At 39.7% G+C, this 27,929-nt stretch overlaps 1 protein-coding gene across 6 annotated transcripts in view; it reads left to right on the forward strand.

The window, feature by feature from the left end:
• The window catches only part of MAP3K20 (mitogen-activated protein kinase kinase kinase 20), an 88,631-nt gene that overhangs the window by 385 nt on the left and 60,317 nt on the right, over positions 1-27,929 (forward strand). For 2 of the 6 annotated variants that reach the window (XM_030454731.1, XM_030454736.1), the window contains exon 2: positions 6,218-6,407. In XM_030454731.1, coding sequence (XP_030310591.1) covers positions 6,249-6,407 — 159 coding nt within the window. In that variant the 5' untranslated portion in view covers positions 6,218-6,248. Of the gene's footprint in view, positions 1-590; positions 753-5,802; positions 5,986-6,033; positions 6,111-6,217; positions 6,408-27,929 lie in introns of those variants that run through there. The other 4 variants (XM_030454734.1, XM_030454733.1, XM_030454735.1 and 1 more) reach the window with 4 other exon arrangements.

Consider the following 27,929-nt stretch of genomic DNA (forward strand, 5'->3'; position numbering starts at 1 on the left):
GGGCCGTCCCGGGGCACGGCCTGACCTTGCGTCGCCCCGGGGAGCAGCTGCCGGCCGGACCCGCGGCACCGGCCAAGACCCTCCGGGGGTCACCGGTGACCGCAGCGTGGGGTGAAGGGTCCCGCGGGTACCGCTGGGAGCCAGGACTCGGGTCGGGCTCGCTAGGCAGGGCAGGGCAGGGTAGGGCAGGGCTGGGTGGCGTCCGCCGAGAGGCCCCCGGGAGGGCGGCCCGGCTTGGGAAGGGGGCTGCCAGCCGGTGCCTGCCGCAGGGCTTGGCCGCGGGCAGCCGGGAGCGGTACCCTCGCCCGCCCTTCCATGCCGCGGGCAGTGTTTTAAATAATGTTCACTTTACTGCACCTGCTGCGTTTCTCTGTTGTTTTGGGCATAAATCCCCTCAGGTTGGACATTGAGGTGTGACGAATCTTCCTTCCGTTTTTTCCTTTCCCTCTCATTTTTTTAACTGGAGTTAATATTTTTTTTCGCTGTCTTCTCCCAAGTTTTTCCTTTCCACCAGTTTGCCTTTTTTTTTAGCGTATGTGTGAGCACGTCATCCGTTACCCCTCTTTCCATCGTGCTTGGCTGTGAGTTTTAGTGACAGAGCCATCGGGAAAGCTGTGGATCATTACTTCTTCCAAATTCCAGAAGCAAAAATAATTTGAAAGGACTGGATTAACTGGGTCACTGCCTGAAAACATCATAGCTTTCCGCTGGGGGCATGCGGTTAGATGTTTTCAGGACTTCGCCCTGAAATTGTAAGTCCTCAGCAGCCTCCTTGTTTTATCTGTCAGTAATGTGCTTTGCATACCGGTGGCATTGTGTGAATAATGGTAACCACTGACTGAGGAGAAGGCAGAAAAGTGGACAGAACCAAGGCCCGGATCCTACAGCCGTGCTGTGCATGGACCGAGCTGGGACCACGGGCCGGGTTTAGCTGCCTCGGCTTTCTTGCGTGTTGTTGCAGGCGTATTCCTGGCAGACATCACTGGCAAGGTACACTGTAAGTGAAGTGAGTAGTTTAGGGTTTCTTTGAGATAAAATATTTTCTATTTAAAGTACAGCCTTCAGACCCTTTGGTCTCAGCCATTGACACAGCTTGAGTTAAAAATAGTTCTTTTCCTGAATTACTCAAACTGTTTAGGTCAAGTTGAGCTCTTTTTCTGTAGCACTGATGGCTACATAAATTTCTAATAAAATTAGAAATGTTATTAATGGAAGTTATGCAGAATTCCTAGGTTCTCACAAAGGTCAGGCTCAAATGTTGTTTCTGTAACCAAGGTAGACAGAGCTGTGCCTGCAGTCTCACCATCGACAGGGCCACTGCTGAGTTGGATTAAGAAAGTTGAGGAAATGTAGTGGTTGTTGACTTTATTTTAACTTATTGGGAGATTAGAAGATTAGGATGTATTTAATTTGGGAGTCTGCTTGGAGTTTGTTTGCATGTTATCCATCAGCTGTTCATGATATGATTAAAGGATTATTTTATGTATAAAAACTTTTTTCCCAGTATCTCTTGTAGCTTGATACACTTTACTCTTTGACTGTTTTCTGTTCAGGCAGAGCAGTGATTAACCATTCATTATTTTGGGGTTTGAGGTATGGTGGGGTTTTTTTGTTGGTTTATTTTTTTCAGAGTTTCTTTGGGGTAGAGTTGTGGGGTGGTTTTTTTTTGTTTTGTTTTGTTTTTTGTTTGTTTGTTTGTTTGTTTTAGTTTTTCTGATTCTTTGGTTTTCTTTTTTGGAAAGCTAAATTAAGATGCTGCTGGAAAAATCCAGGTTGGTATGCTCAAGGACTGTAGGCCATGCTGGATACAAAAGATGATTTGGGTCTAAAAATGGATGGTCAAAGATCCTGAAAGCAAATGTGCTGTTTTGCCAAATAAGGAAACTTGGCACATTCTGCTGTGTATTTTAAGATAGCACAAGTGTAGTGTGCTACTACTTTATTGGCAATATGTTGGCAGCATGCCTTCCTGAAAGAAGCTCTGCATCCTGCTTCATGGAACCACACAGTGAAGTGAGGGCAGTGAGTTGTGTGGTTTTTCCCTTCTAATAATTACTAAGGGTTTTCCTGAAGTAATTGAATATTTAAGCAGCGTCAGGTGCACGTGCAAGATGAGGGATGCAATTTTCAGTTCTGCAGCCACACACTAAGCAAAGTATGAGTTGCAGTTACTGGACAAGTGCTAAATTCTTCCCACCTTTTGCCTCCAACTTGCAAGGCCCTCAGTGAAAGCTCTTTAGTAGCTGAATGACAAATGTTAGGGTCTTCTGTCTTGTACCTGGAATAAAGCAGAGAGTTGGGCTTGACAGCACTTTCCCTGTGATGCAGGCTGTTTTTGGGGAGCTGGGAAGTACAAGTGATCATGTTGGGTACTTCCAGTGTTGCTGTGCTGGGATGCAGGAGAGGCTGCAGAGGAGCTGCTCTGGAACCTGTCTGCCTGGGTGCTTGGGGTTTCCCTCACTTGAGGAGTAGCAGGCATGGGACCCCAGCAGAGTCTTGGGAAGGGATTCCCACAACAGTTACTCCCCTAGAATGTTGTAATCAAAAGAATGGTGGGTCGTTTTTTACACTGAGCACTTATTACTGAACTAGACTGAGCTTCTTGTGGCTTGACAGCTTGCTGCAAAGTGACCCTGCATGAGTCCTGATGTTACACATGCTAGTGTTAAATAATGATAAATAATAACTCATCATGTTAAATACCACCAAACACGGCTGGGATCTGTTTCTTTTAGGTGTGAAATTAACAGCTTATAACAGCATACTCAAATAAATTACTATGAGGAAAAAAAATGACAGAAGATGGAGATGTTGCAAGGTTACAAGCTTGTGTTAAGCACTAGAAATAGAACACAAAAAGGAGGAAGTTTTTTTCTTAAAAAAAAAAAAACAAACCACCCATAGGAATACTTGAAGTAACCAGCAATGACTTATTTCATGTGAAACCTGTCATTCACTTTTTCTGAACTGTCATATTTTCACTTCATTGAGAACAAGCAACAAAGTCAGTTGGCATGGCATTCCCCATCATGATAGTAGTAGTTAAACACAAAACTGTGTTAGTGGGGAAGGAGGGTGCTGACACCAGACCTTCCTTATGCTGCTTGTGAGGAACTTGTTGTGGTGCCCCAAGCCCCAAGCCTGAAGATGTGTTCAAGGCCAGGATGGATGGGGCCTTGATCAACTTGATCTAGTGGGAGGTGTCCCTGCCCACAGCAGGGTTGTTGGAACTACATGGTCTTTAAGGTCTCTGCCAACCCAAACCATTCTATGATTAATGAAATACTGGATTTTTTTTTTCCCTTAATCAATGGTAAAAACTCAGATTGTTAAATATCTTTTATAACAGGATGACAAATTAATAACTGTGTGTGGATTTGTCACGTGTAATTGTTAATCTAAACAGTTGTTTTCTTAAACATAACAGAGATTGATATGTCTTGTTGAGTATTAACTACCTTGCACAGGAAAACATGGAGTAATATTTAAGCAGGTCTGTTCTTTCAACTAGAAGGAGAAAACTGTGTACCGAACTTATTCTGTAGTTAATTACTCTAAATAAAGTGCCCCATGCACATCTCCTCTACTTTCTCTGCAAAAAAGCATCTGGAAGAATCTGATATAAACTAATGTATCATTCTTTAAAATATATTACTTTTTTGTATGCTGGTGTCTATAGCATCTTCAGCTGGTTGACTGCTGTTGATAAATTTGAAATCAGGAAGGTGTTAAAAGAATAAACATTGGCTTCTGCAAATCTGCCCTGTGTGCCAGGCACTGCATTGTGATTCCATAAATGTTTAGGTAAAGTTTTAGGCAGCAAAGAGGACCCATCAGAAGAACACTCACTTATATTTAGCAAGTGTCTGGTGTGCATGGTGTACCATCTTGAGGTCTGCTTTCTGTGAAATCTTGGAATAACATCTTGTTCTTTATTAACGTAACTCTCAGAAGTTAAATAATTAACTTGTTTATGTGGATGATCTGGTTCTTCTGGGTGAACAATAGTTTAAAATGATTTGACAACTCTTCAGAACTATTGCATTTGGATAGTGGAAGCCAGAAATGTTTGTTCCACGGATTTTTTTTTTTTTCCTTGTTTTTTTGTTCCTTCTGCCATCCCAAACACAATTGTGTTATCAGCTGTTCACACTTTCCTGTTAAATTTATGGCCCAGTTGGTGCATATCCTTTTGCCTATTAGTAACGTTAAGCTGCTGAATGAATCTGTTGTCAGTAAGGAGATCATTCACTGAAGCTTAATTATCCATGTGCATAAAAGCATGCAGGGCTGTGGCCTTAAATTGTGAGGTCTCTGACTTGGGAAGCTGACCTGTTTTGTTTTTCTGTGAAGTGTCATACATGCTTGAGACACCTATTTGAAGTGTTAACTTCTAGTAATTGCTGGAGTATATGAGACAAATGAACTTTTGTTTCTGAAAACCTGCTAATTCAGCAGCACTGGGAAAGAGCAAAAAGTTCATCTGACTTCACTATCCTCCTGATTTGCAGGACTGACCCATTTCCTTTCTCTTGAGCTTTCTCTAAATAAAATGTGTGCAAGGTCATGCAAAAGATGTCTCTGGGATGGCAGAAACATCAGGGTTAAACCAAGAGCAGTAAGGTTGGCAGAAGAGTTTGGGCACTTGTATTGAGGAAGGAGCCAGCTGGGTACTGGGGCAATGGACTTTATTTCATGTTCCATGGGTAAGCCCTGATCTGACTGCCAGAGCTAGGGAAAGGGCATTTGTGTTCCCTCACTGAGAGCTTTGCAGGCTGGCTGGCTGCAAGAGTCTTGCTTGAAGCCTGCTCCTTCCTAAACATGATGCCTTCCTTAAACAGTAAAACTATCATGCTCTGGTCAGCGCTTGCCTTTACCCAAAGCAGGCAGATTCAGAAAAGTCTGTATGCTGTCTTACACAACACATAGAAAAAGTGTTGGTATTTTCATCTCTCGTTTGGACAATAGCTGCAACCAAATAGTGCCAGAAATTTCTGGTGAAATGATATCTCAAAATTTCAATCAGATGAGCTGCACAAGCTTTGTGTTTGTTACAGAAGGGACTGGAATGAAGGGATTTTGGCAGATGGCAGTGCTAGGTGTGTTACAGGTGCATTTCCCAGCTCCGGGCAACATATTACATGTGGATTCCATCTCAAAAAGCCCTGTGCATTGGAAGAAGTTCCCAGAAGACACAATATGTTTTGGTTAACTATAGTTAGACCAGTATAATTTGTGGTGTAGTTTTCACAAGCAACCCAAAATGTATGTATCTTTTTTTTGAGTTGTTTTATTCAAAATCTGTCATTTTATGCTGAGAAGTTTAATTAATGAATTGCCAGTATAAAAACTTTTGCAATTTGCAATAAAGAAACTATTTTGTCTAAACTGGTGTCTGAAAGGGTGCTGCAGAAGACTGGCAGGTGATTCTGGAGGATGCAGTGCTCTGTGGTCCCACTAAGGAGCTGAGGCTTCCTAATTTTATACCATTTAAAAAAAACCAACAAACTGTTCATGGATTTAGGTGATAGTGTTTCTTGAAGTTTGCTATGGGCATAAGCTTTATCCCTGTGAAATCTCTAGGGACATTCTGTTCCACTGGAAGCAGCCATGGGATCATCTCTTGAAACTGCCGACACCAACCTTGGCAGAGACTGCAGAATTTCACATATTGTAACCCAGATGAGTTCCTGTGTACTTGTGCTTTGTTGTAACATGCGAACAGGACTGAGTCACTCGGGAAGGGATGTTTGCTGTGGCCAGGTTATTCCACAATCCTTGTGTGGAGCACTCCTGCCTCGCCCGGCACGCCAGCAGTTGCTTCCCAGCCTGTGGAAGGGCTTTGGTGACAAGAGAGCTGTGTGCCAGGCAGGCTGCAGCTCGTAGTCCCTTGGCACATCTCTCTTGTGCTGGGTAGGGCAGTAACCCCTCTGCCTTCACAGAGCCGCCTCCAAGGTGTTCGGGAAACATCAGTACTACTCTGAGGTGTATTTTTGGTCATTTCAGCAGTCCCAGCTGCTTCTAATAGCTTGTGCAAGTTATGCAAACGTTTGCACAGTTGGAGTGCAAGTTCCCAGGCTCTCTTCCTCCTGTGCCCCACGGATCTTACTGTAGAATCTTTACAGGACTGGTTCTGGTTTTGGGGTGTCTGAGCACAAGTAAGAAAACCCATAAATCCATGCAGCATATGTGTTAATGAAAGCTTTTCTCTTCACAGGTTTTGCTGTGGTATATTCTGTCATTATGAGATGTCGTCTACCAGTGCTTCATTTGTGCAAATTAGATTTGATGACTTGCAGTTTTTTGAGAACTGCGGCGGAGGGAGTTTCGGGAGTGTCTACCGAGCCCGATGGATTTCTCAGGACAAGGAGGTGGCTGTAAAGAAGCTGCTCAAAATAGAAAAAGAGGTAAGCGTTTACTTTTTGTTCACTTTGCTGTGGAAACAAGGAGAAAAATTCTTTTCTAGTGTCTTCTATCCTCCAGCTCATTGAGGCAAACTCATTGAGGTGCTTTTTGTTTGTTTGATTACAAATCGCCATAACTGGATGATGTTATAATAAAGACATACTGAGGGTACCCAGCCAAGGGAGTCTCTGATTTAAAGCACGATAGTTTTACTGTTTTTTTGCTGGCCTCCCCCCACTTTTCTTGTTTAGCAGCTGCTCTCTGCCCTGGCCTTGAGGAGGAGAGCTTGCTGTACCTGTGGAGCTAGTAATTTCCCTGTGATACCATTGGACATGTTGGTAGTGTTTGCTGTCTTTGTTTCTGTTTCTCTTTACATCTGGTTTCTTAAGCACTGTGGTTCATGTCTGTATGTTTGCCATAGGCTTAGAGTGTGTTGCTTGGTGTTGCCTCTTCCTTGCCTGTTGCAGGTTTTGATCTGAGGCTCCATTCATTCTGAGTTGGTCATAGTTGCACTTCAGAGTGGTCTCATCTTGCTGGTAGGTTTGAGCCCAGTCATTGTAGCAGTCACCTTCCCACCTTCCTCACGGCATCCCATCCACTTGGAAAGGTGGACAGGAAGTTGGCAATCCTGTGGGAAAAGGCAGAATTAACTTACTGCACATTTACCAATTAAGGTTGCTTTGAGGTTTTTGTTTGTTTATTTAGGAAAAAAGCCCTTTTTCTCTTTTTGGCCCTTAGCTTTGTATGGTTCCATCAGAGATGCAGTGCCTGTGGTCCTCACAATGCTCCTGTCTGCCTGCTGGTCACTCCCACTGATGCAGCAATGAGGACACACAAGTGTAGTGATGGACAGGAGAGTTACTGGACTGCTGTTCCAGCATGACTATATCTAACTTGTATGCAATATACTCCAAGTATTTTAGGAATACAGTTATAAGCTGGAGGACAGCAGAGCAGAGCTAGGGATAATATGCTTGGTAAATAATCAGACAACAAAGTTCATCTACTGCTGCAGCAACCCAGTTAAGAGTGATTACATCATGCTTTGTAATGTGATAAGTGTGTTTGATCATGATTAAGCAAGTTGTTGTCTAAAATAATGTGGAAAGATCCCATGATTTTTCCAGGGTGCTGGGAGAAGGGACACCTCCTGTCTCATGTCAATTTGTACTATTCTCTTTATTTCTGCTATTTGTTAATATCAAAAGATATGCAAAGACAAGGAAAAATGATGTTTTTGCAGTATCAGTATTACAGCCCTTGAAAATCAATTGGCTGATAGATCTCAGTAGTGGTCAGTGAAATATCTTTACTGAATAAGTATGTTTCTTGTGGGATTACCCAGGGGTCTGTGCTAGACCTGTTGCTAGATACATAAAGTATTTTTGAATGAAGATTTAAAAACAATATTACTACATCCTGTGGTGGCATAAAGTGGAGTGGAAAATGATGGATAAGGAAGAAAAGTCATATGTATTGCTTGACACAGTTGGACCATACAACATTCAGCTTGTAGTAACGAAGAAATAGGTTGCACATTTAGAAAAGGAAATCATATACTGGAAAGAATTTAGTATAATCTAAGGATTTGTTTAGGGAATAATAAAGTCTTGCATCTCATTAAGAATTCATATCGTGGTGCTATTAGGCAATTAGGTTAATGTCCCTACATATCCAAATGAGGATCAAGTAATTTGTAAGAACTGGCTGTGCTGTATCTTGGTACAAGGCACTCAGTGTTAGGTCGTAGGTGTAGTCCCAGTTCTGTTGTGTTAAAAGATTATAAACAAACTGGAGGGACAGCCCAGGGGGGTTTGTAAAACACGGTGAAAGAATGGAAAGTAGGGGTCTGTGTGTCTGAAGGGGGTGATGGACATCATCTATCAGCGTGAGTTGACAGATGGGGACCAAGTGCTTTTCAGCACAAAATTGTTTATTTTCCTTCAGAGTGGTGATCATTTGTAGCTTAAACGGGAGGGGTTATAGTTGGGGCAGCTTACTGTGGGCATCTTCTCTTGAAAGCATTTTCGGGAGGCTACAGAGAGCTAAATGATGATGTCTTAAATCTAGCAAGTTTTGCTAGAAGTTGTCTGTCAGAACCCCTAAAAAATTAAAGAATAAGGGCATTTTTATATGAACAAATTCTGGGCTCATTTAATTTACTGCAAAAAGTTGTTACAAGAACTAATAGTTGTGATCTAAAGCCAAACAAATTAGAATGGGAAATAAAGCACAAATTATGAGGATAAGTAATGCTTGGAGCAGACTACAAATGGAAGGAGCAAATATGGAGGATCCTTTCCACGTCTTTATGATGAGATATCTTTTTGGATAATTTTTTTTATCAAGTGGTTGAGCTCAACACCAGAGCAGCTTGCTGAAATATAGTGGCCTGTGATGTACCAGAGGCCAGCCTCAGTGGCCAAAATGGGACAGATTGATTCTAATGCCTGTCAGTCTGTTTACATACGTAGTATGTGGTATATTTATCTATATTGATGACAGTAATGAACATCTGTGACTGAACTGTGCTGAACATCATGGCAGGTCAATGAATTTTCTGATAGCAATAGAAAAATAAGTTGCCGTAAGTGTAATGTATCTGTTTTTAGTGGATACTTGGATGGGTTGGATATAGTCCAGAAAACTAATTCTTTCCCTTTCTGGTTTATTTGAAAGAAAGTGTCCTTTTAACTTCATGACTGATTGTCTTGTGTTTCTGTGAAATTCTGCCAATAATCCGTAGCAACTGATTAAAGAGAGAATAGAGGAGAGATGGGAAAAGCTTGCTCAGAGGAATTTCATGCTAGCTGAGTCCAAGGGCACAAGCCAAGTCAATAGAGCTGTGGTATCATTCTGCAAGTATGTTGCATCTGTGTTTCATTTTATTAAGCAAGCCAATCAAAACCAGCAAAGATCTTGAAGGCTTTATATTAGCCAAGTGGCTAACAAGTTCTAGCATGTGAAACAAAGACATTTTTGTTCCAGTATATAGCAGCATATCATACTAAAACATGTGCTGAGAAAAACATAATTCTGCTGATTAAATAAACCGTAGGAGTATGTCTTCAATGATTAAATAACAGTAAAACCAAAATTAAATTGCCATTTCACTGTCTCATCCAAGCACTAATAGTTTTAGATATAAGCAAGGAACAGGAGTTCTTTGTGAACTGTGTTAAGGAAAATCAACTATTCTTATGATTTTTATGATGCATGTGGGGGGAGTAGAAATGCCTCTTGTAGCAGGATATGTTCTTGCTCCTTTTGCTCTAAGTGATACTTAATGTGCACTCATTGATGAAAATCACACACCTACTGCTCAGGAAACTATTTGGTATTTTTGCGAAGGATTTATATGAACTATTGGATCGGTGCAAATTTAGGTCCCATTGAAATGGATGGGAGAGATAGGGCCCAAAATCCTGATTCTGCATATTGCTAGCAGGTCTTCTGACTGTTATCTTGAGCAGGTAACTGCTGGAGTGAAATGTTACAACCATTTTTCTAGGCCTTACCACATCACATTTTCACTGAGCAGCACTGGTGGCCTCCTTCAGTTGAGCATTTCTGAAGTTCACCAGTTCCTTGTCACTGATTTGAAGGCTGTGCCTTTGTTGGCTGTTTTTTTGGCAGCTGGCATCTGATCTGCAGATTAATTATTGCTGGAATTTTATCTGAAATTTGAGTTAAATTTTAATATAGTTTCTTTTTGGAAGTATTCATTGTGCCATGAACCGTCTTCATGCTATTGACGGTCAACGTTACTGCATCTGATTTGCTTGATTCATCTGGTGCAACCATGGTACTTCAGTGCAAGAACAATTGGTTTCATGCAGTACAGCTTTTCCTTCATTCCTTTAAAATGCTGGAGGTGGGTGTGTGAAAACTGCGGGAGAGTGGTGGAAAAAGTCCCAGTAAAATGTAACTAATCTTGTTGAGAAATACTTCTGGTGAGCTAACAGAACTAACTGGTGGACAAAAGACATTAGATTGAGTCGGATTAACTGTGCATGCTTTGTTCAGTCATGTCTGTGCAATGCATTTGAGTTTTCAAGTTTCAAAAAGAAAGTTTTGATGTTGTATTGCTTGAAGTCTGACTACCATGGAAATGAATTTTATATTACCAGGTTTTCTTGTTTGTAATACATGTGCAAGAAGGTTTAAAGGATCTCTTAATGCTTTGCAAAACTTTTTACATGGAATATAATGCAGCTTGATTTTTGTATTTTACCGTGTTCCGGAAGAGACTGTTCAGAAAACGTGGATTGTGCCTCTACCTTCCAAAGGGGATGGATCAAGTATAATCCCATGCATGTCACAGGACTTACCTCACTCATGTTTGTAGCTCTAACAGAGGGTATGTGGTAATTTTAATGTGGTTTGTGAGATTGAGGGCTGGAATGACTTTCAAGAATTACAAGAGAAAAGCAACAGAGTAAAATAGAGAAAACCAAACCAAACTGAAACTGATACTTAGCCCTGACAGGACTAAAAATAGTAGATGTTCTTTTTGCAGTTTATAGCTCTTATGAGTGCTTGGGTGCCAGCCTTGAATGACCCTCCACACGGGGACCAGGCTGTAATGAAGGGCAATTTTGATGCTTTTTAATGATTTTGTTAGCACTTTCTGGGAGCTCCTACTGCCCTTCCCCTCTCATGTCTGAGTCAGCAAGTACTGAAAGGGGTTCAAGGTACCGTCTGCCAGGAAATGTCTGAATTCACCTGGTTCCAACTCGGAGCAGGTAGATGACAAATGCCATGTATCTTGTGGTTCAGGTGCTGTTGCTAATGAATGGTGAGAGAGGCTTACAGTTTGTGTTATTTAAAGATATGTAAGGTGTACGTAGGAGTCAAGTATATTAACTTTCCAGAGATGGAAATATATAATAATACAATATAATATATTGGAAAATTACAGAGTTCACAAAAAAAAAAAAAAAAGGGTTATATATCCCTAGAGTAAGTGATCTCATGAGAATTCATTTAGTGAATACAGGCCTGGAAGCAATACTGCTTTGTGTTAGCAGCTAGAAGTAAATAAAACTCTATTATAGCAGAGGGGTGTCTTAAAATGTTTTAGTTTCTTTTTTTTTACAGACTGGTTAAAGGAAGTGGCTTAGAGCATTCCTCTTGGTGCTGAGTGTGGTGTTGCCAGAAGGTATCACAAGGTTACTGGGGTACCCTTTCTAGACTGTAGAGGTTGTTGAAATGGGTTCAGATGTTCTAGCTGCTCTATATACTTTATATTGCAGAGTAAATTGTTTCAGATAGAGCAGACTTCTGCCATAAATCTCTGACTGCTTTTGTGTTTTCCCTACTCTTGGTTTTCTTTCAAGGGATAATTTTCTGAGAGACTTTATTTTGTAAATGATTGTGATGTTTTCAGTGTGTATAAAGTCACTGCATTAGATTTTCTTAGTGAGCATTTGGCTAAGACTGTGTTCTAAGTATTGAGTGGCCTATGTTTTGCAACAAGAATGTTATCAAAGCCCCACTGGTATTTGGGAAATACCGTCAAAATGGAAGATGGTATAGCATTGCTAGGTTACAGTTATTCTTGAGAAGAATGGGCCTTAGTTTTGTATTGTCTATTTTAAGAAGAAACTTAATTCCTCTGTAACTGTGCTCCCCAGAGCAACCTTAGAAATGTAGCAATCGAGCCACAGAGATGTACCTGTCTGTATTTTGCTGCTTTTTACTGTAGTGTATTTTTTAAACTTGTGTATATAAGCATTTTTATACCAAATGTTTCATTAGATGAGTAATGTTTTTCAGGATTCCTTCACATAAATAATGAGTATCCTTCACATAAATAATGAGTATTTGTAGTACTAATTTTGTGGCTTTCTGAAGATTTTTCGTCCAGCTTAATTTGAGATTGCTTGCAGGCTTAATTTGGCTTAATTTGATGTGGACATCAGTTTCAATGAAACTGGCATGTCAGGGCCCAGACTGTCAGTCTGTGGATTTAAGTTATTTTGAGTCAGTTGACACATTGTGAGTGTCAGTGTGTCATCTTAGCTTTCAATAAATGAAAAGCAATTTCACTAGTGCTGGAAATCTTGCTGTAGACATATCTAAGAAGCCCCTTTCTTTAAATCAGCTAAACCACCAGATACTGTACTGAAATTGTGAAGGGATAAGTGCACATGTCCTTCTGTTGACTGGTGGGAAGCTTTGACCAGTTACTACATAAACAAACGTGATATACATGTAAATTAATAAACTACGATGTGCCAGATTTGTCTGTTGCTTCCTGTCCCCTGACTCTCTTGAGTTCCCCTGAACTTTGTCGGCGTGAAGGAAAATTACCTTGCGTGTGCTGCTAGTCAAGAGTAGTGATGCTGTTGCCATAATTTGCTTGAGACACAGGAGGCTGGTGTGTACTTTGTCCTTGTGTTAAGAATATCTCTTTGAGTTTTTGACCTTTTACTTCGGTTATCTTTAATACTTTTCTGAAGGTGTCATATCTACAGATGAACAAATTTTTAGGAATTAAAGGTTATATTGATAAAGGAGAAAATATGTCTCTGATCATTGTTTAGAAAGCACTTCTTTATATCCTTTTAGTATCCACAATATGCAGGCTGTTAGGATATAATTAAATACTCTTTCATTTCATATTTAGTTTGTTTCCATGATATATTGCCTTAAAAAATTAATCTGTCAATGTGCTTCAAGGTTTTGTTTGACAGTGAGTTGCTCAAACTGCCACTAGATACTTAGCTGCAATTAAGGGTATTTTTCCTAGTGTTTACTTTTTTATTTTGCTCTAGATATGTTTCTCCTGTTTTTATTTTCTTTTTTCATGTGCTCAGCTATTATTTATAGCTTGGAGGAGAGATGGCGTTGCTTATTTCTTCATGCCAGCAATCCTTGACATCAAATGGCAGCTCTTTTGTTTCCCCTCCCACGACATTATCTGACCCCAAGCTTCTGTTGAAGTGATCAACTGCAAAATGGTATTTTTGGATGTTAAAGCTGCCCTGAAGCTTTGCTGTAGGATTCTCAGGGATACAGAAGAGATTCTTTTTCCTCTCAAGGTGGTGTTTTAGGCTGTTGCAGGCTCAAGAAATTGAGGGTTGGTTCAAGTTAGTCTTATCTCTACATTTATCTAACTATATAGTTTTCTTAAAACAAGGTTACACTAAAAAAGCCCATGGCAGGTGAAATCTACAGATAACCTTAGAGTATAGTAAATGATTGCATGTTTGAGTCTTGAGTGCTTTGAGGGATAGCTGACAATTTAAGTGTTGGTGACCCACATTGAAATCTTTTCAGCATTGCAGTCCCTGGGGACTCTAATTAAACCCTTTGCACTCCCTTCAGCATACAGAATGAAAAATTGTTTCTCATAATACCAGAGCTGCTGTTGAGGTGTGTGGAATTATTGTTTGACTCTAACACAGTTTCTGGCTTGTTGCATGCCTGTGTGATGGTTCAAATGAAGTCAGGGATCTGTGCAGGGGTTAATGGGATCTGAATTTGGGACAATTGGTATCCTGGAGGCCATTTTCCACAGGTATATTGAAATCTTAGCATGAGGGCCACAATCTTTGGTTGAGGACACCAAGCTCTCTACCACACACATAGAGGCAATGGAATTTTGAAATTTTGAACGACATATTTTGTTCTCTTAAGAGGGAAATAAAATGCTTGATAGGACTAGACAATACACTCCTTTACTTGCCTTTTTTTGGAGGGGCAGGGGATTTGTGTCCTTAATTTTTGGTTGACTGCACATGAACTGTGTTAAGGGTTGTCTTCACAAGATTTTGTTGGAAACAAATTTGAAGAAAAACCATCTAAAAATACATATACTAACTCTAAGGGAAGTGTTAAAATCAATCTTTTAAATTGTTATTACACTAAATTATTTCGTATTTACCTGTTGCCACTTATTAAGGTGCCGATAGAGAAAGTTTCCTTTTTAAGAGGACAATATAAACAGTCCTAAGGAAACCTTCAGGCCTGTTTATGTTAGCTGGAGGCTACAGAGAAACCCAGAGAACAGCTTCAAATTTAACTCTTTCTTTCATACTCTATTAATTGCACTAGCATGCTGTAGTCAAGGCCAATAAGGGCAAATACAAAGCTGCTTTTCTGATCAGCTGCCTCCAAACTGCCCTGATTGTCTTCTTAAATGTTTTAATTTGTTACAACTCAGCTGCTGGGGACAAATTCTATTTGCAGATCCATGTTGGATTAGATGAATGCTCAGTGAATCTGCGTTCTGTCTGATTTCTATTTAAGAAAGCCAGTTCTGCTGGGAAACTGGGTGGCTCGAGTGACAGTCACAGTTCCTGTGCCTGCCCGGTCCCTCTACACATAGGAGGGGCCCTCTTGGTGAAATAGCACCCGGCCCCTCGCTGTCACTGCAAGGGGACAGTGCCACATGTCTTCCACTTACCTTCTTCTGCCTCTGGCTGCTCATTTATTTTACTCCAAAACGTTTGAAAACTTACTTTTCTTTACGGCCAAATATTGTAAGTAGGGGAGAGAAAAAAAAGTCAAATAAACACCTGACCAAATAGCTGTGGGTTTTGTGTCTCAGGCACTTGAGTTTCCAGGAGCCACATCAAAATTAAGCATGGTTTGTAAGAACCCTTGAGCTGCTGTAGAGTGAAAAAGCTTTTATTAGACCTGAGAAGACAACAAGCAGATGCTTTGTACTAAGTTCATCTTTGGAAGGTGGGCTGGGTGAGTGTCAGCTTTTCACTGAAAGCTGAGGCTCTCTACAAATTTTTGTCTGGCAGGGGCAAAAAGAAGAGGTGAGTAGGTTGTTCGGAAAACATTTAAATAATTTAGTTGCTGCACCCTTGAGTGCATGAGTGACATTTTCTGAGAGAGTATCTTTCTGTCTTCCTCAGAGAAACTTCAGAGCAGAGATGTACTGTCTGCCTGTGTGCAGTTACAGGGGGGAAAACCACAGAAATCACTTTTTTTGTAGTAATATAATACCTTCATTTTAGTAATGTGATACGACTTTGTAGCAATCCTGTCAAAGATGATGGCTAATAAGGAGTAATTGGTGACTTTGCTTTTTGTTGAGCTCTGTAATTTTAATTTCCTAAACAGAAGAAAAGGTGTCTTATTTGGCCTCTTTGTGTTGTATTTGTGTATACTGAGGTGCTGCATAAGGTATAAGTATGTAGCAACAGATGGATACAATTTGGACCTGTTGAATTGCTTTTCCTTTTGGATGTCACCATGCTAGTACTCTCTGTAAGGGTTTGTGAGGGCCTTAAAGGCCAGTAGAGGATTCAGAGTCCCACTCATTAGGACCACACATTTCAGAGTTCTGCTCTTCTGCTTTTTTGGTTCTTCTCTCTAAGCCAGTGTCTCATCTGTCCTGTGCAGAAGTTGGCAGTAATCTGGTTTCTGGAACTGTGTCCCAAATGGTTAGCTTTTTTCAGACTGGGAATAAAGCTCAGTCCTCCTGGGGTAAACAAGTGTACTGTTGTTACTCAGTTAATTGGAAAAATGCAGTAAGAAACCCCCTGCCTTTTATTTACTGTGTTTCTCTGCTGTACTCTGAGAAGAGAGATTCCCAGCCTGTTATGGCTGTTACTGAGAGATGAACATGGAGTAACAGAACTAACTGGGTGCCTGACTCAAGAAATTCAGGGCAAGTGACACTTGATTCAGTAATGACATAGGCATTGGCTGTTAGCTCAAGTGCTATGGTCATTCCCTTCAAACTGTGACCTGAGTTCTCTTTCTCTGAAAGAAAAACTTGCAGACCCATTTCAAAGACCAGGGCAGCTCCTTTGTTTGTCTTTTAAAATCTGTATTTCTGCCTTTTGCTTGGTCAATGTTTAGAACTGTTTAAAAAGTAAATGTGACATGGGGACTGACATCCTGCAGCTAGAGCTCCTTTATAATTACATATTCAGCTACAACTGTGCAAAGGAAAATGAGAGTCCCTTTTCCTTTATGCACCATATTTCAGTTTTCCCTTAGGTTTAAATTGGCATTTTGGACTATGTTCACTGGAGCCACTGAAGGGCTTATCAGAAAAGGAAGGAAACAGAGGGAGGGAAAGAAAGATTTCCAAATGACAACCTTTTGAATAGTCCAAGTTCAATCCCTAAAACAAAAAGTGGAATCTTTTTTTTTTCTAAATAATGTGCTCTACAGTCTCTCCTCTCATCTTGAGAAACATGAAAGAGCAAGTAAAAGAGATGACCCAAATCACAGAGTTCTTTGAAAGAAGAAATTCAGCTGTTTTGAACACTTACAATCAAAGGAAGTGGTTTCCCTAATTACATGGACTATGTGAAAGCTCTCAGAATAGCTCTTCCACCCCAGGATTCCTTGCACTTTAGAAGTTTGCATAAAAGCTCACATGGAGAATCAGATGCAAAGTGTTTGATTCAAATTTTATTAGGCAGAAGTGAGCACACATTCGTATCTCTGGGTTTGACATCTGGTTGGGTTTGGACCACAGTCCTGGGTTTGATGGATTTCAGTCTTGTACTTTAATATCTTTTACTCTTCAGGTTCTCTGGTGAGACACCCCTTTCAAAAGACAAGTGGAAATGAAAAAATGGAGAAGAGATAGAGGTCCCTTTTGTGAGCTTTCAGTTGAGGATTCTTCATCCTGGTTAGGCTGTTCATCATTGTGAAAATCTATCTCTATACACCACTTTTAACAGAATGAGTGATTTTACTTTTCATTTTAAAGCATCTTAAAATTTGTTAATTTGGAAGAGTTTGGACCCGAATTTTACAACTTAATTATTATTCTATCATCATCATTTACTTCACTCCATCAAAATTCTGAATTCAGGGGAGACTTGAAACAAAAAAAAGCAGTGCTTTCTTTTTTGTACATACACAATAATAAAGGCACGTTAGTCTAAACTAAACAGTGAGGACATATGAAAGAGAGTTGGAATGGGCTGCCCAGGGAAGTGGTGGATTCTCCGTCCCTGGAGATATTTAAAAAGAGACTGGATGTGGCACTCAGTGCCATAGTCTAGCAACCGCAACGGTGGTTCAGGGGTTGGACTCGATGATCTCTGAGGTCCCTTCCAACCCAGCTAATTCTATGATTCTATGAAAGATGCAGGATACTTACAAAGGCTTAAGATCTCTATTTCTCAAGATTTTTCAAAAAACAAGTTTTGTTTCGGTTTGTTTTTGTAGTTTGGGAGAAGAGTGAACAAGCAATGGTGAACTCGTAGCAGTTCCAAGATGATTTTCAAACATAAGCACCTAAAGTCAGATGCATCATTGACCTGGTTTAAATGCTCAGTTTTCTCCATAGTTTGGCAGAGTGTAATTTTATTTTTGCTCTGTAGGAAATGTTTTTAATTTCTCAAACAGTTTATTAGTTTAAGTAACTGCATTCCTGACAAAAGTGTGGGTCCTGAAAATGCTGAAAATAGAGATCTGATTTTTTCCTAGCTACAACTTATTCTTCCATTATCCAAATTATCTCTGAAACTGACAAGGTGCTGTTCCTGAGGATACAATATGGAATTAATGATTTAAATATTTTAAAAGAGTTGCAAGGTTTGCAGTAATTTGCAAGACCATCACATTTGCTCTGCACAACAGTTATCTCCAAATGGTCTTCCATTCTCCTCTCAGAGCCAACTACAGTAATTATATAAAGATTTGATAAAGACAAGAGGAGAAATCTCAAAGCCCTCCAAACTACAACAATTCAGACTCAAGAAGAAAAAAAGACAGAAGGGTTATGACGACTTTTGTTTGGATTTATAGGATCAGCTGAACCCCCTTTACAGTAACATAGAACACTGGTATTGCGAACTCTAGTTGAAGAGAAGAAGTGGGTGCTCTTTTCCTGCCAATACTGCATCTTTTTTTGGTAAGAGTTAGCCTTCGTAAACTCTGTTTCGTGTTTTTTGTTCCATCCAGAAGGAAGGACATTCCCTGGCATCAGGGAATTGTCTCCTAGAAGTGAACACTCTCAGCAGGCCAATAGTATTACAAGTAAAGTGCACACACTCTGAAGGGTGGAAAAGAGTTCTGGCTGTGTCATCTATAGAGCTGTGTCTCAGGCAGTGAAGTGTTTTTATCAGTGTTAGCTAGAGGACGCTTTTTTATAGATGGACAGTGCTTAAAGGTATCCCACCCATGCTTGACCTGAAGGTTGGTGGCATGGAAAATTACATTTGCTCATGTCTGATCCTTTATAGGAGTTTATTTCTCCCTATGTGTAAATTACAATAATCCTCAGACAAGTTTATTCTCTGGCACTGGAAAATGGAAAGCTGTAGTATATATGATGCTGTTATTCTTCCACACCAAAGGAGATGTTGCAGGATTGACTGTGTGTTGTGCCACCAAAACAGGAGCTCCTGGACCCTGGATCCAGCTTGTGAGTTCAACTCATTATAGTGAACTTTGCCAATCTCATCCTTGTACTCAGAGCATAAATCAGTCAGTAATCATGCAAGGACTATGGGCATTGCTAGAATAGGAAGAAAGTTGCCAATTCTTTTGCTGCACTCAGATTCAAACTCAGTGTCATTATCTGCTCTTTGGGTACAGCTTGTGGGAAGGAGGTGATTTCATTGGTGCTGCACGATGTGACCCTGGTCCTGAAGTTCCTGTGTGCTTGTGTAATGCAGTCTTCCCCCTTCCTCTTTGCTTTTTCATTTATTGCAGGTCCTCGGGAAGCACAGTGCAGGGCAGTGGAGGGAGTAATGCAAGTCAAGGGTTGTGTAATCACAAAATAGGTGATCTCCATTTTCTAATTGGCCTTTTAAACATTCTTAATCCCCCATTGGGGTACCTACATGGTATTTCATTTATTTCTGATACGTCTGGAATGTTTCTAATAAAATGATGAAAGAGAAAATCCAAATGAAGTGTGAAGGTGCAGATTACTGACATGGAAGTAGAAACTCATGAAAGCCAAAGCTGAGTGTGATTGCAAGATGTTCTTTCCATTTATATGTTTATGCTAAAATGTGCTGTGGTTACATTGTGGAGTATTCAGTACTGTTATTTTTGCATTCAGCTGTCTTCTATTTACCACTTTTTCCTACATCTGTATTCTTTTAGAAATTTTGGTCTCTTCATGTGTGTGACTTAGTGCAGTTCTTAGAAACATTTTGTACATCTTGGAGAATGAGAATTAATGGTATGTGAATGCTGTGATTTTTCCACATTTCCAACTCTCCTTAGAGGAAATGTTCCTGGCTTGCATGTGCTGTGTTCCACCAATCTATCACAAGGGAGATGGAGCAGGTCTCAGGCTTTTCGTTCTCAGTTTTCTCATTGTTCAGTTTTGCTCTTCCACAGAGAAGTTTGAACCACACCCACAGGCAGTGATTATGGTGCCTCTGATCATTTTGTCCTAACTTTAGGGAAGGAACTGACTTGGGATATTGCTCTTTGGTTGGAGAAGAGCGATGAGAAACTCAGACTTTTGGCTTAATTTTGTATCCTGTGGTGGTAAAAAAACTGTGTGAATTGCCTGCTATTTGTAAGTCTGCTGTTGATGGAACTTGGAGCTGCTGCCTGCATAGGATAATAGGTCACTCTAATTAGTGTCTACCACTCTTTTAGATAAACTTCTCTAGATTTCTCCTTTTTGCAGAGTTCAGGGATACTGGTATTCAGGTTATTGCCGTATTAAACAACTTATTTTGAGGCTGACTGCTTGTATTCTTCTATAGATATGATGTCAACATAATTTAAAAAATGTTTTCTATTCTGAAAGCATTTTTTTAACAAGGATTAGATGTGAAATAATTGTTACTCGCAGATCTCTGCAAGCCAATAGCTATAAAGAAGTCTAGATAAAAAGTTCTGTGTACAAGATATTCGTCAAGGTAGAGGAAAAGCTAAAGTTACACATCAGAAATACATAGTATAGTAATAGTAATAAGTGTGGAATTTTGACACTAAAAATAATTTTTAAAATACTGTTGGTTTTCCTCTAAGGTTTTTATCCTATACATTGTTTTATTGGAAATTGTTTAGTGTTAATGGAAAAAGACTGAGTTACCATGAAGGTAGCCTGAAGAATGCCAAGAAAAAAAACCAAACCAAACAAGCTATAGATCTACTTTCCATAAAGGTAAAAGCTTGAAATTTCAGTTTTTTGTAGTTTCATTTTTTAGGCTATCACTACCCAGTAGGGGTAGCATTTGAGCCAAGTTTCTAAGTAAAGTATAGTTTTCAGCGTTGGAAAAAAATCAGTAACTTTTCTGAAAAGTAGATAAGGGATTTATGTCCTGAAAATTTAATTTTGTTGGTCACGGAGGCTCTTACCCATAGTGGTCTATGTGGTAGTGTGGGCGTAGCCAGAGAGCTGCTGGTGTTCTGGGTACTGCTTGATGGTGTAGTCCTGGCTGAAGGGGAATCATACTTAGTTGGAGAAGGTGCAGATCAGATTTTGGTGAAGCTGGGAGTCCTGTGTTCCCAGAGAAAGTTCTTTCTCATGTTCTTGCCACCCTCAACAAGGGAGGGACAGGGAGATCTGGCTGTAACCTGAGGAAGGATACTTATTGCTTATGTCATGGCAAAAGGAAGTAAAACTTGATAAGTTACTTGAATCTGTGATGTGTGTTATTCAAATAATGCACAGCAGTCAGAGATTCAGATTATGGTGGCAACTCATTTCCTTGAAACATCCCAAATTTAATGTGCTTATGCTCTGGCATAGATAAATGTGGCATGAAAAATGGTTCTCGTCTATGGAGGACTCCGAGGTACTTCAGCAGAACTTCTGTAGTTGGCAGCTGCTTTCTGTCCTTTATTTTATGTCTGCTGATCACAGCCATAATTCCTGTGCTGGAAGTTTTGTGCCTTTTTAAAGGAGGTGGTCTCTGGGAGTGATTCTTTGCTTTTCTGCAGGGCCACGTAAGTTTTTGAGTGGTAACTGGGGAGAGACCCTTCTGCAGAGCTCTGACAGCCCATATAGAAAGCAAAACCCCACAGGGTTCCCCAGCAGTTGCTGTTAACATATAACAGGGAGTTAACACATCTTGTGATGTTTTCACGAGGGTGGGCTCAGCCTGTCTGGTCCAGAAACATTTTCTGAAATGTTAACAATCACTGAGATGCCAGTAAGGGAGTTACCCATCAAGTTCTGTCCCAGTTATTAGCTACAGTAGGTAGGTTTATCTACTGAAAAACAGGCTTAAAGTGATTGCTCATCAAGAACATTTTTTTTTTCCCCTTGGTTAATTACAGTTTTCATGATCAAGTTTGAGAAAATACTTCAGTAGAAACATCATAGCTGCTTTAGAGTAGGGGTTCAGGGTCCATGAGTAATATAGTTGCTGCTGTCTCTGTTGGAGTCTGTGTTAACTGCAAAAGCCACTGTATAATGAGTTTAGACTTGTTCTTCTAAATTATCCAGATTCCTTACTAATATTTTGCAGACCTCAGAAGAATCACAGCATTAGCTAGATGTGTATGGACATGGCCTTACCCCAGATACCAGTTCTTTGGCACTGTTTTCTCTGTTGTTGCTCCAAAGCACTGCAAGAGACTCCTGGAGAGGGGATTGGTTTTGCCCATTACTGTCATTCCACAATGTTTTACCAAAAGGGTGCACATGAGACTTACAGTGACTTTGATTTCAGAAGAAAATTCCATGGATGTTTTTCCATTTGTTGCATCTTGAAAGGTTCAGGTGTTGCAAGTTTGCCATGATAACCACCGAACCTGTGTAGCCAGCAGGGAGTCAGAAAGTTTCATGTTCTTTTATTCCCTTGTATTTTAGAGATGTCACGAGTTTTCTTGCTGTGCTCTGTAATCAAAGCAGGTTTGTGTTCAAAGTGATTGCAGGCAAGTGGGAAAATTTCCTAACATTGAGAAATGATGATTGCTGAAAATAAACTGCTCTTTGGGAGCTCAGGTATTTCAAGCCTGCTGTTTAGTCTGCTCATCTGTTGTTTCTGTGCAATTTCTGGTATTGCTTTGTAGCTGGAGGTAGCTTTTTACTATAGATCTGCCTGAATGAAATATTTATAGTATTGCAGGACATTGCTCATTTCTGAACTCTTAAACCATTAGAAAGACATAGTTTATGTGTTTTGAAGGGTTTTACTAACTGTGAATAACACTTGTGAAATCCAAACTCTTCTTGGCAGATCTCCCTTTATCGGGTTCCTTAATATTAAATACTGATACAATCTTAAGCTGCATAGTTTAACACTTCTGTGGGATACATTTGGCCACAGAATTCTAGTTGAAATCTGTGAAAATGAGTTGTCTCTGATCTTTAGTTGTTCTTCAAGTTTGGTTTGTTGTTTTGTTTGGTTTTGGGTTTTTTTGTTTTTTTTTAGGTAAATGACAGTGTAGTTGTAGAGTAAAAGTGCCCTTGCTTAGTTTGAACCAAAATACTGCAGCTTCTCTTAACAACCTCTTCTCTCACTGATGGCAAGTTTTTAACCACCCATCATGAAGGCCAACACCATGATCCTGATCTGAGCAAGTCTTTGCAGTGTTTTGAAAGGGATATTCTGAATTCACTATGTAGTAACTCTTAATCCCAAACCCTTCAAATTATCGTTAAAGCTTCCAAGTCATGTGCAATGGTTGCATGGCTATGAAGTGATAGATTATAAAATGGAGTTTTCAAATTATCAATATCCAATATATTTTACTACTAACATGTTCTACTGTGTTCGTTGTCTCCAAAAAAGCTTAAACACATTTGCTTCTGGTGAAAATGAAATATTGTAAGCTGCGTAACATGAGGTGAACCTCTAACAGTACATAATAAATTTATGTCAATATTCCTTCAGTGCAATATGTTCTGGCCATTTAACATGAACTGAGGTAATGTGCTTTTTTTTTTTTTTTTTTTTTTTTTTTTTTTTTTTTTTTTGGTAATGTGCTTTTTTTTTCTTTCTTCATAAGTCAATACAAGGTATTTAAATTGTGTTTCTATCACAGTACATCCAAAAATAGAATTGTGTGATGATATAAATCAAAATGCTTTTAAATATGTTTTGTATATTATCATAGATGTACTTAAGAGAATTTAATTCTTGTGTTTTCAGAAGTGCTGGTGGTATCTGTCTGAGCATGTAATTTAACCCTTCTTTTCTGTGTGGTTTGTGAAATAATACTCCTGTAATACAGAATAAATGGCTGTCTTCTAAGACCTAACAAATGCTGACAAGAGTTTTGACTTGTTAATGAGCTATAGAAAATAGCTTTTATTTTGGATAAGTGATCTTCTAAATTAACACTAGAAAAGAACCCCCAACTCACACAGCCTTAGGGGATATGCAGCCATGGTTTAAAGAGCTATGACTGGCCTTTTGAAAGAGGTGCCCACAAGCACTCATCAAAGCACATGGTAACTCTGCTTATTTGCAGTTTAAAAATTGCTCTAAGGATTCTTTGGCTTTTCCATATTCATGTGGTTTTCTTCATGCTTTGTTAATACCAAAGACAGTTTAATAGGTTTAACAAACATTCTCTGAACTGGATAATCAGTGTGCTTTACTTATTAATAGCTTTCTTCTTGGAGACCTCAAAGCACAATTTTTTTTTTTCTTACTCAAATTTATGTGAACAAAAAAAAAGTAGGCAAAGCTCTGAATTTTTATTTTGTATCTGCTTGATTTTCTTTATAATGTTACAAATGGCAATAATTGAATAACAATTCTGCTGTAAAATTCTTCACAATAGCTTTAAATTTCTAAAAATCTTTAGGTATCCCTTTGTTGCATATTGTGAGGAATATTGGTTAGCAATGATACAGCGTTGGTCGCCTAAGACTGGGACATGATAATAATCCAGGAAGAGCTAAATTGCATAAAGTGTTTCTATATCTGGCTCATTTAGAAGTTCATTAAGAAGTTCAGTTTAACTTTCAAAAGGACAGAAACGATGAAGTAATAAAAATAATCTTCTGTGGGTAATTTCTTGCTTCTGTCAAAACCTTAATGTGTTTTAGAAGCTGTATAATATTTATGTTAAAGCATATAAAATATATAAATATATTGTAAAAATGTACGCAATTTTTGTCGCTTAATGATTTGTCATAATTATATTTTTTAAAAATCTTAAACCTGTAGGTTATTAAGATACATGTTTTACTAGTGCTTTGTAACTGAACTGTAGCTTTAGATAGTTTCTCTTAGTATTGCACCTGTAAAATGATGTATTTGGCACATTTACCTAAAGAAACTGGTTTATGACAAGAGACATCCCATACTGGACATCAGTGCATTTATAGGAGAGCATTCCTGAGCAAGAGCATTTTTTGAGCAAGAATCTAGAAATAAAGGTTTGGGATTGATTTGTGTTAGCATTCTCTATCTTTTTATGTGGTTGTCAGTAAATAGAACAATTTTAATGAAACATCATCTGGCCTCTTCTGGCTGCCATTTTATTAGACTGTAAAATCCCCTGAGAGTAGCTAAGTTGAAACTCTCCCAATGTCAAAGCCATTAAAATGCAACAAGACTTTGAAAAATTTATCTTTCAAAGCTGCTTTGTGTCTAAATATCTCCTTAATAAACATGGCAAACGTATCTTCAGAAAAGTAAATAACCAAGCTATTGCACAATGTGATAATGAATACTAGAACATGGTTAACAAAGTTGTATTAATCAGATTCCTTAAGTAGTTACTGATGCCTAACCCTGTAATTTGGCATGGAGAGAAGATGCCTCTTGCTATGCAATTAACTGATCTATCAGCAGGAGGGCTGGCTGGCTGCTGGCTGGCCCAGTGGTCTCACAAGGAGCTGCAGCTACTTCCTGGGCTAATCCTAAACCATGCTCAGACCAGTGTGGAAGGATGGCCATACTTTGTCATCTTCAGCCAGCAACACCAAAGAGACCTGCAAGACATGGTGATTAAATTGCTGTGGGCCTAGTTTCCCCAGACCCAAGCAAAAAACTCTCTTGATACTGAAAAAACTGTGGACAGATGTTCTTTTTTCAGTTCCAGCTGTGCAGCTGCAATAGGCTGCTAGCTCAAACTCTTGACTACCAGTGTGAGCCTAAGAACTTATTAACATGTTTCCAAGGAGGACCAGAGTAACTAAAATTTGCTGAGTTGTCTGGTCTTTGCTACCTTTAGCTGCCTTGTGATAGGGAGCTCTAACATGCAGCTGTGGTTGGTGTGAAGGAGGAGCCGGCGGGCAACAACACAGCTGTACGCAACGTGCCTCCATCCACCTCCTCACTGCCTTTGTGGCTGCAATTAAAGATCTGAGGATAGGGCCTTGTCTGTGTTCTGGGGAATGCCAGCTCAGCTCAGGTGGCTGTCACCCACATCTGCAGTCAGCTCCGACCTTGGTAGATCTCGGCAGAGCTAAGCTGGTTTTGCTGCTCTTGCTGCAGCGGCACTGAACAGTAAGCTAGGACTTGTGTGCTGAGACCACCTGTCCAGGTAGCTTGTTCTGTCCCCTCATCTGCTGCTGGTCACACTCCAGATCCATGCTGGTGATTTCTGTTCAGTGACTGTTGAACACAGACAAGGCCTGGAGGAGGACCCTGTTTTTACCTGCTGCAAATACTGATACGAGTATTCGTGCATGGATGTTTGTATTAGAAGATTAAGAGCAGTAGTAGCAGGTCTGGAGGCAGCTGTAGGGTGGTGTCAGTCACAGATGATGTAATTTTCATATGTGTCAATAAGCAGAGATTAAGCAGGCATTAAAATAATTAAGATGTTAAGCACTGTGATTTAGACCATGGTTCATAAAGCACAATTAGTTTGCACACTGAGGGATTACCTGAGTTCCTAAATCTTATACTGTAGTTGTCTTATGAATTGGGTTTGAATTACAGTGATGCTACAGGAGAAGTGAGAATTAAATTAAGGTGCTTTTAGTGTCATTTGCTCTGACCTTGGATTTCATGATAGGAGTTGAATTTTGTAAGCAGCGAATTAGACTTATTTAGACTTCTGAATTCCTTTGCCTTCAAGGAATGGCATTAGTCTACAATTTCCTTCAGGTAGGACTCAAGAGTGAGACATAATTTCACCCATACCTGTGGTTGAAGTAAAGGGTGAATGGTTTTACCTTGGGTTGATCAGTACTAGGCTGTAACTAAGCTTATTGTGGTACTAAATGCATTATTCAGCTCCACTGCAGTCACCCTGTGTGTCTAACCATGTCTGCATGTCATGTCCAGGGAGCTTGTGTGTACATATATGTGCTTTTCCTTCACCTGAGCTCCTTCTATTTCTGCTTCAATCCAATATTTAAAAATAAAAAAACTTTCATACAAAAAATACAACAAGGTTATTGAAGAGTTATTACTTGTCAGCGTCCTGGCTGTAGGAAGGAAATAAGTGCATATTTAGGTTGTGTTAGGTAGCAGCTTTATGGAGGGAAATGATTGTCACACTTGAGCCAGTTTGGGCTGGCTTCTGTGACCTTCAGGCAGACAGATGCATGGCACGATTTTCTTCTAAGCATTTAGGCATTGCTGGATCAAGTGGGAGTTTGATGCTTAAAAATTATTCTAAATATTCTTATGAGTACCGAAGAGACTTTTGAAATACTGGTCTTTAACTACCACTTTGTAATTTGCTATCTGAAAGTCAGTCTTTTATTGAAATATGGCACATTCTTGTAAAAAAAAAAAAAGTACAAAAGCTTCAAAGATGTGGATTGACTTGCATCTGGTTCTCACTGTAAGGAGTAAGTGTCTTTAAATTGGCTAATGGAGTTCACAGCTGATCTACAGCAGCTGAAAAGAGCAAAACTTGAAAGGAATAGTCTAGAATCGCTAGTGCTAACAACAGCAGAGTGATTAAAAGTGTTTAGAGAGGATATCTTTCAGAAGTAATGATCCTTTAAAAGAGCTGGCAATTTATCCCATCCAGTTATTATTTTGGGGTGTCTGTGGGCAATTAGTAGGTGCCTTTCTTTAGTTGTAGTTGGAAACTTGCTTTGTCTCTTGTATCCCAGTTTGGAGTGTGTGCATCCATGTGAATATGATGGTATTAGCCACTGTTGACACAGAATTTCTTCATACTCCTGGTATGTGATCTTACGGAGTAATAAACTATAAATAAGTTTATCTTAGAAAATAATTATTTCTGAATCTTTAAATAATAAAAGCACTGTGTGCCAGTATGCCTGCAGCAGCGAAGGACTCGTCCTCTTGGCTCTGTGCTCATATCTTGCTTGCTGTCCATTTCATGGTAGTCCTGGATAGTCAGGAGGCCTGGGCTTTGCTGGTGGTGGGGCTGCAGGGCAGCCTTTCCTGTTGTCCAGTGACTGGTGGGCATCTCCACGATCCAGCAACATTTTGTAGATGGAGGACAGTCACTGGGTTCTGCACATTACTGCTGTGGAATAGAGAGCTATGACACTTGGATGTGTTCATCATGTGGCATTTTTGATTTTTCTTTAAAACAATTCATCTAGTACTACTTCTGTAGCCAGGACCTAAATGCTTCGTGCCATGGGACAATTAAATGTGAGACCGCTCGAATGAATTTTTATGACCTATTGAGGTACACGTATTGTAAACACCCACAAGTGGCGCAGTGTTTTGAAGGCACAGATTTTTCAGTAATGTACAAGAGGATAGTTTTATTCTGCT

The sequence above is a fragment of the Calypte anna genome, chromosome 7 (genome assembly GCF_003957555.1).
Source record: "Calypte anna isolate BGI_N300 chromosome 7, bCalAnn1_v1.p, whole genome shotgun sequence".
NCBI lineage: Eukaryota > Metazoa > Chordata > Aves > Apodiformes > Trochilidae > Calypte > Calypte anna.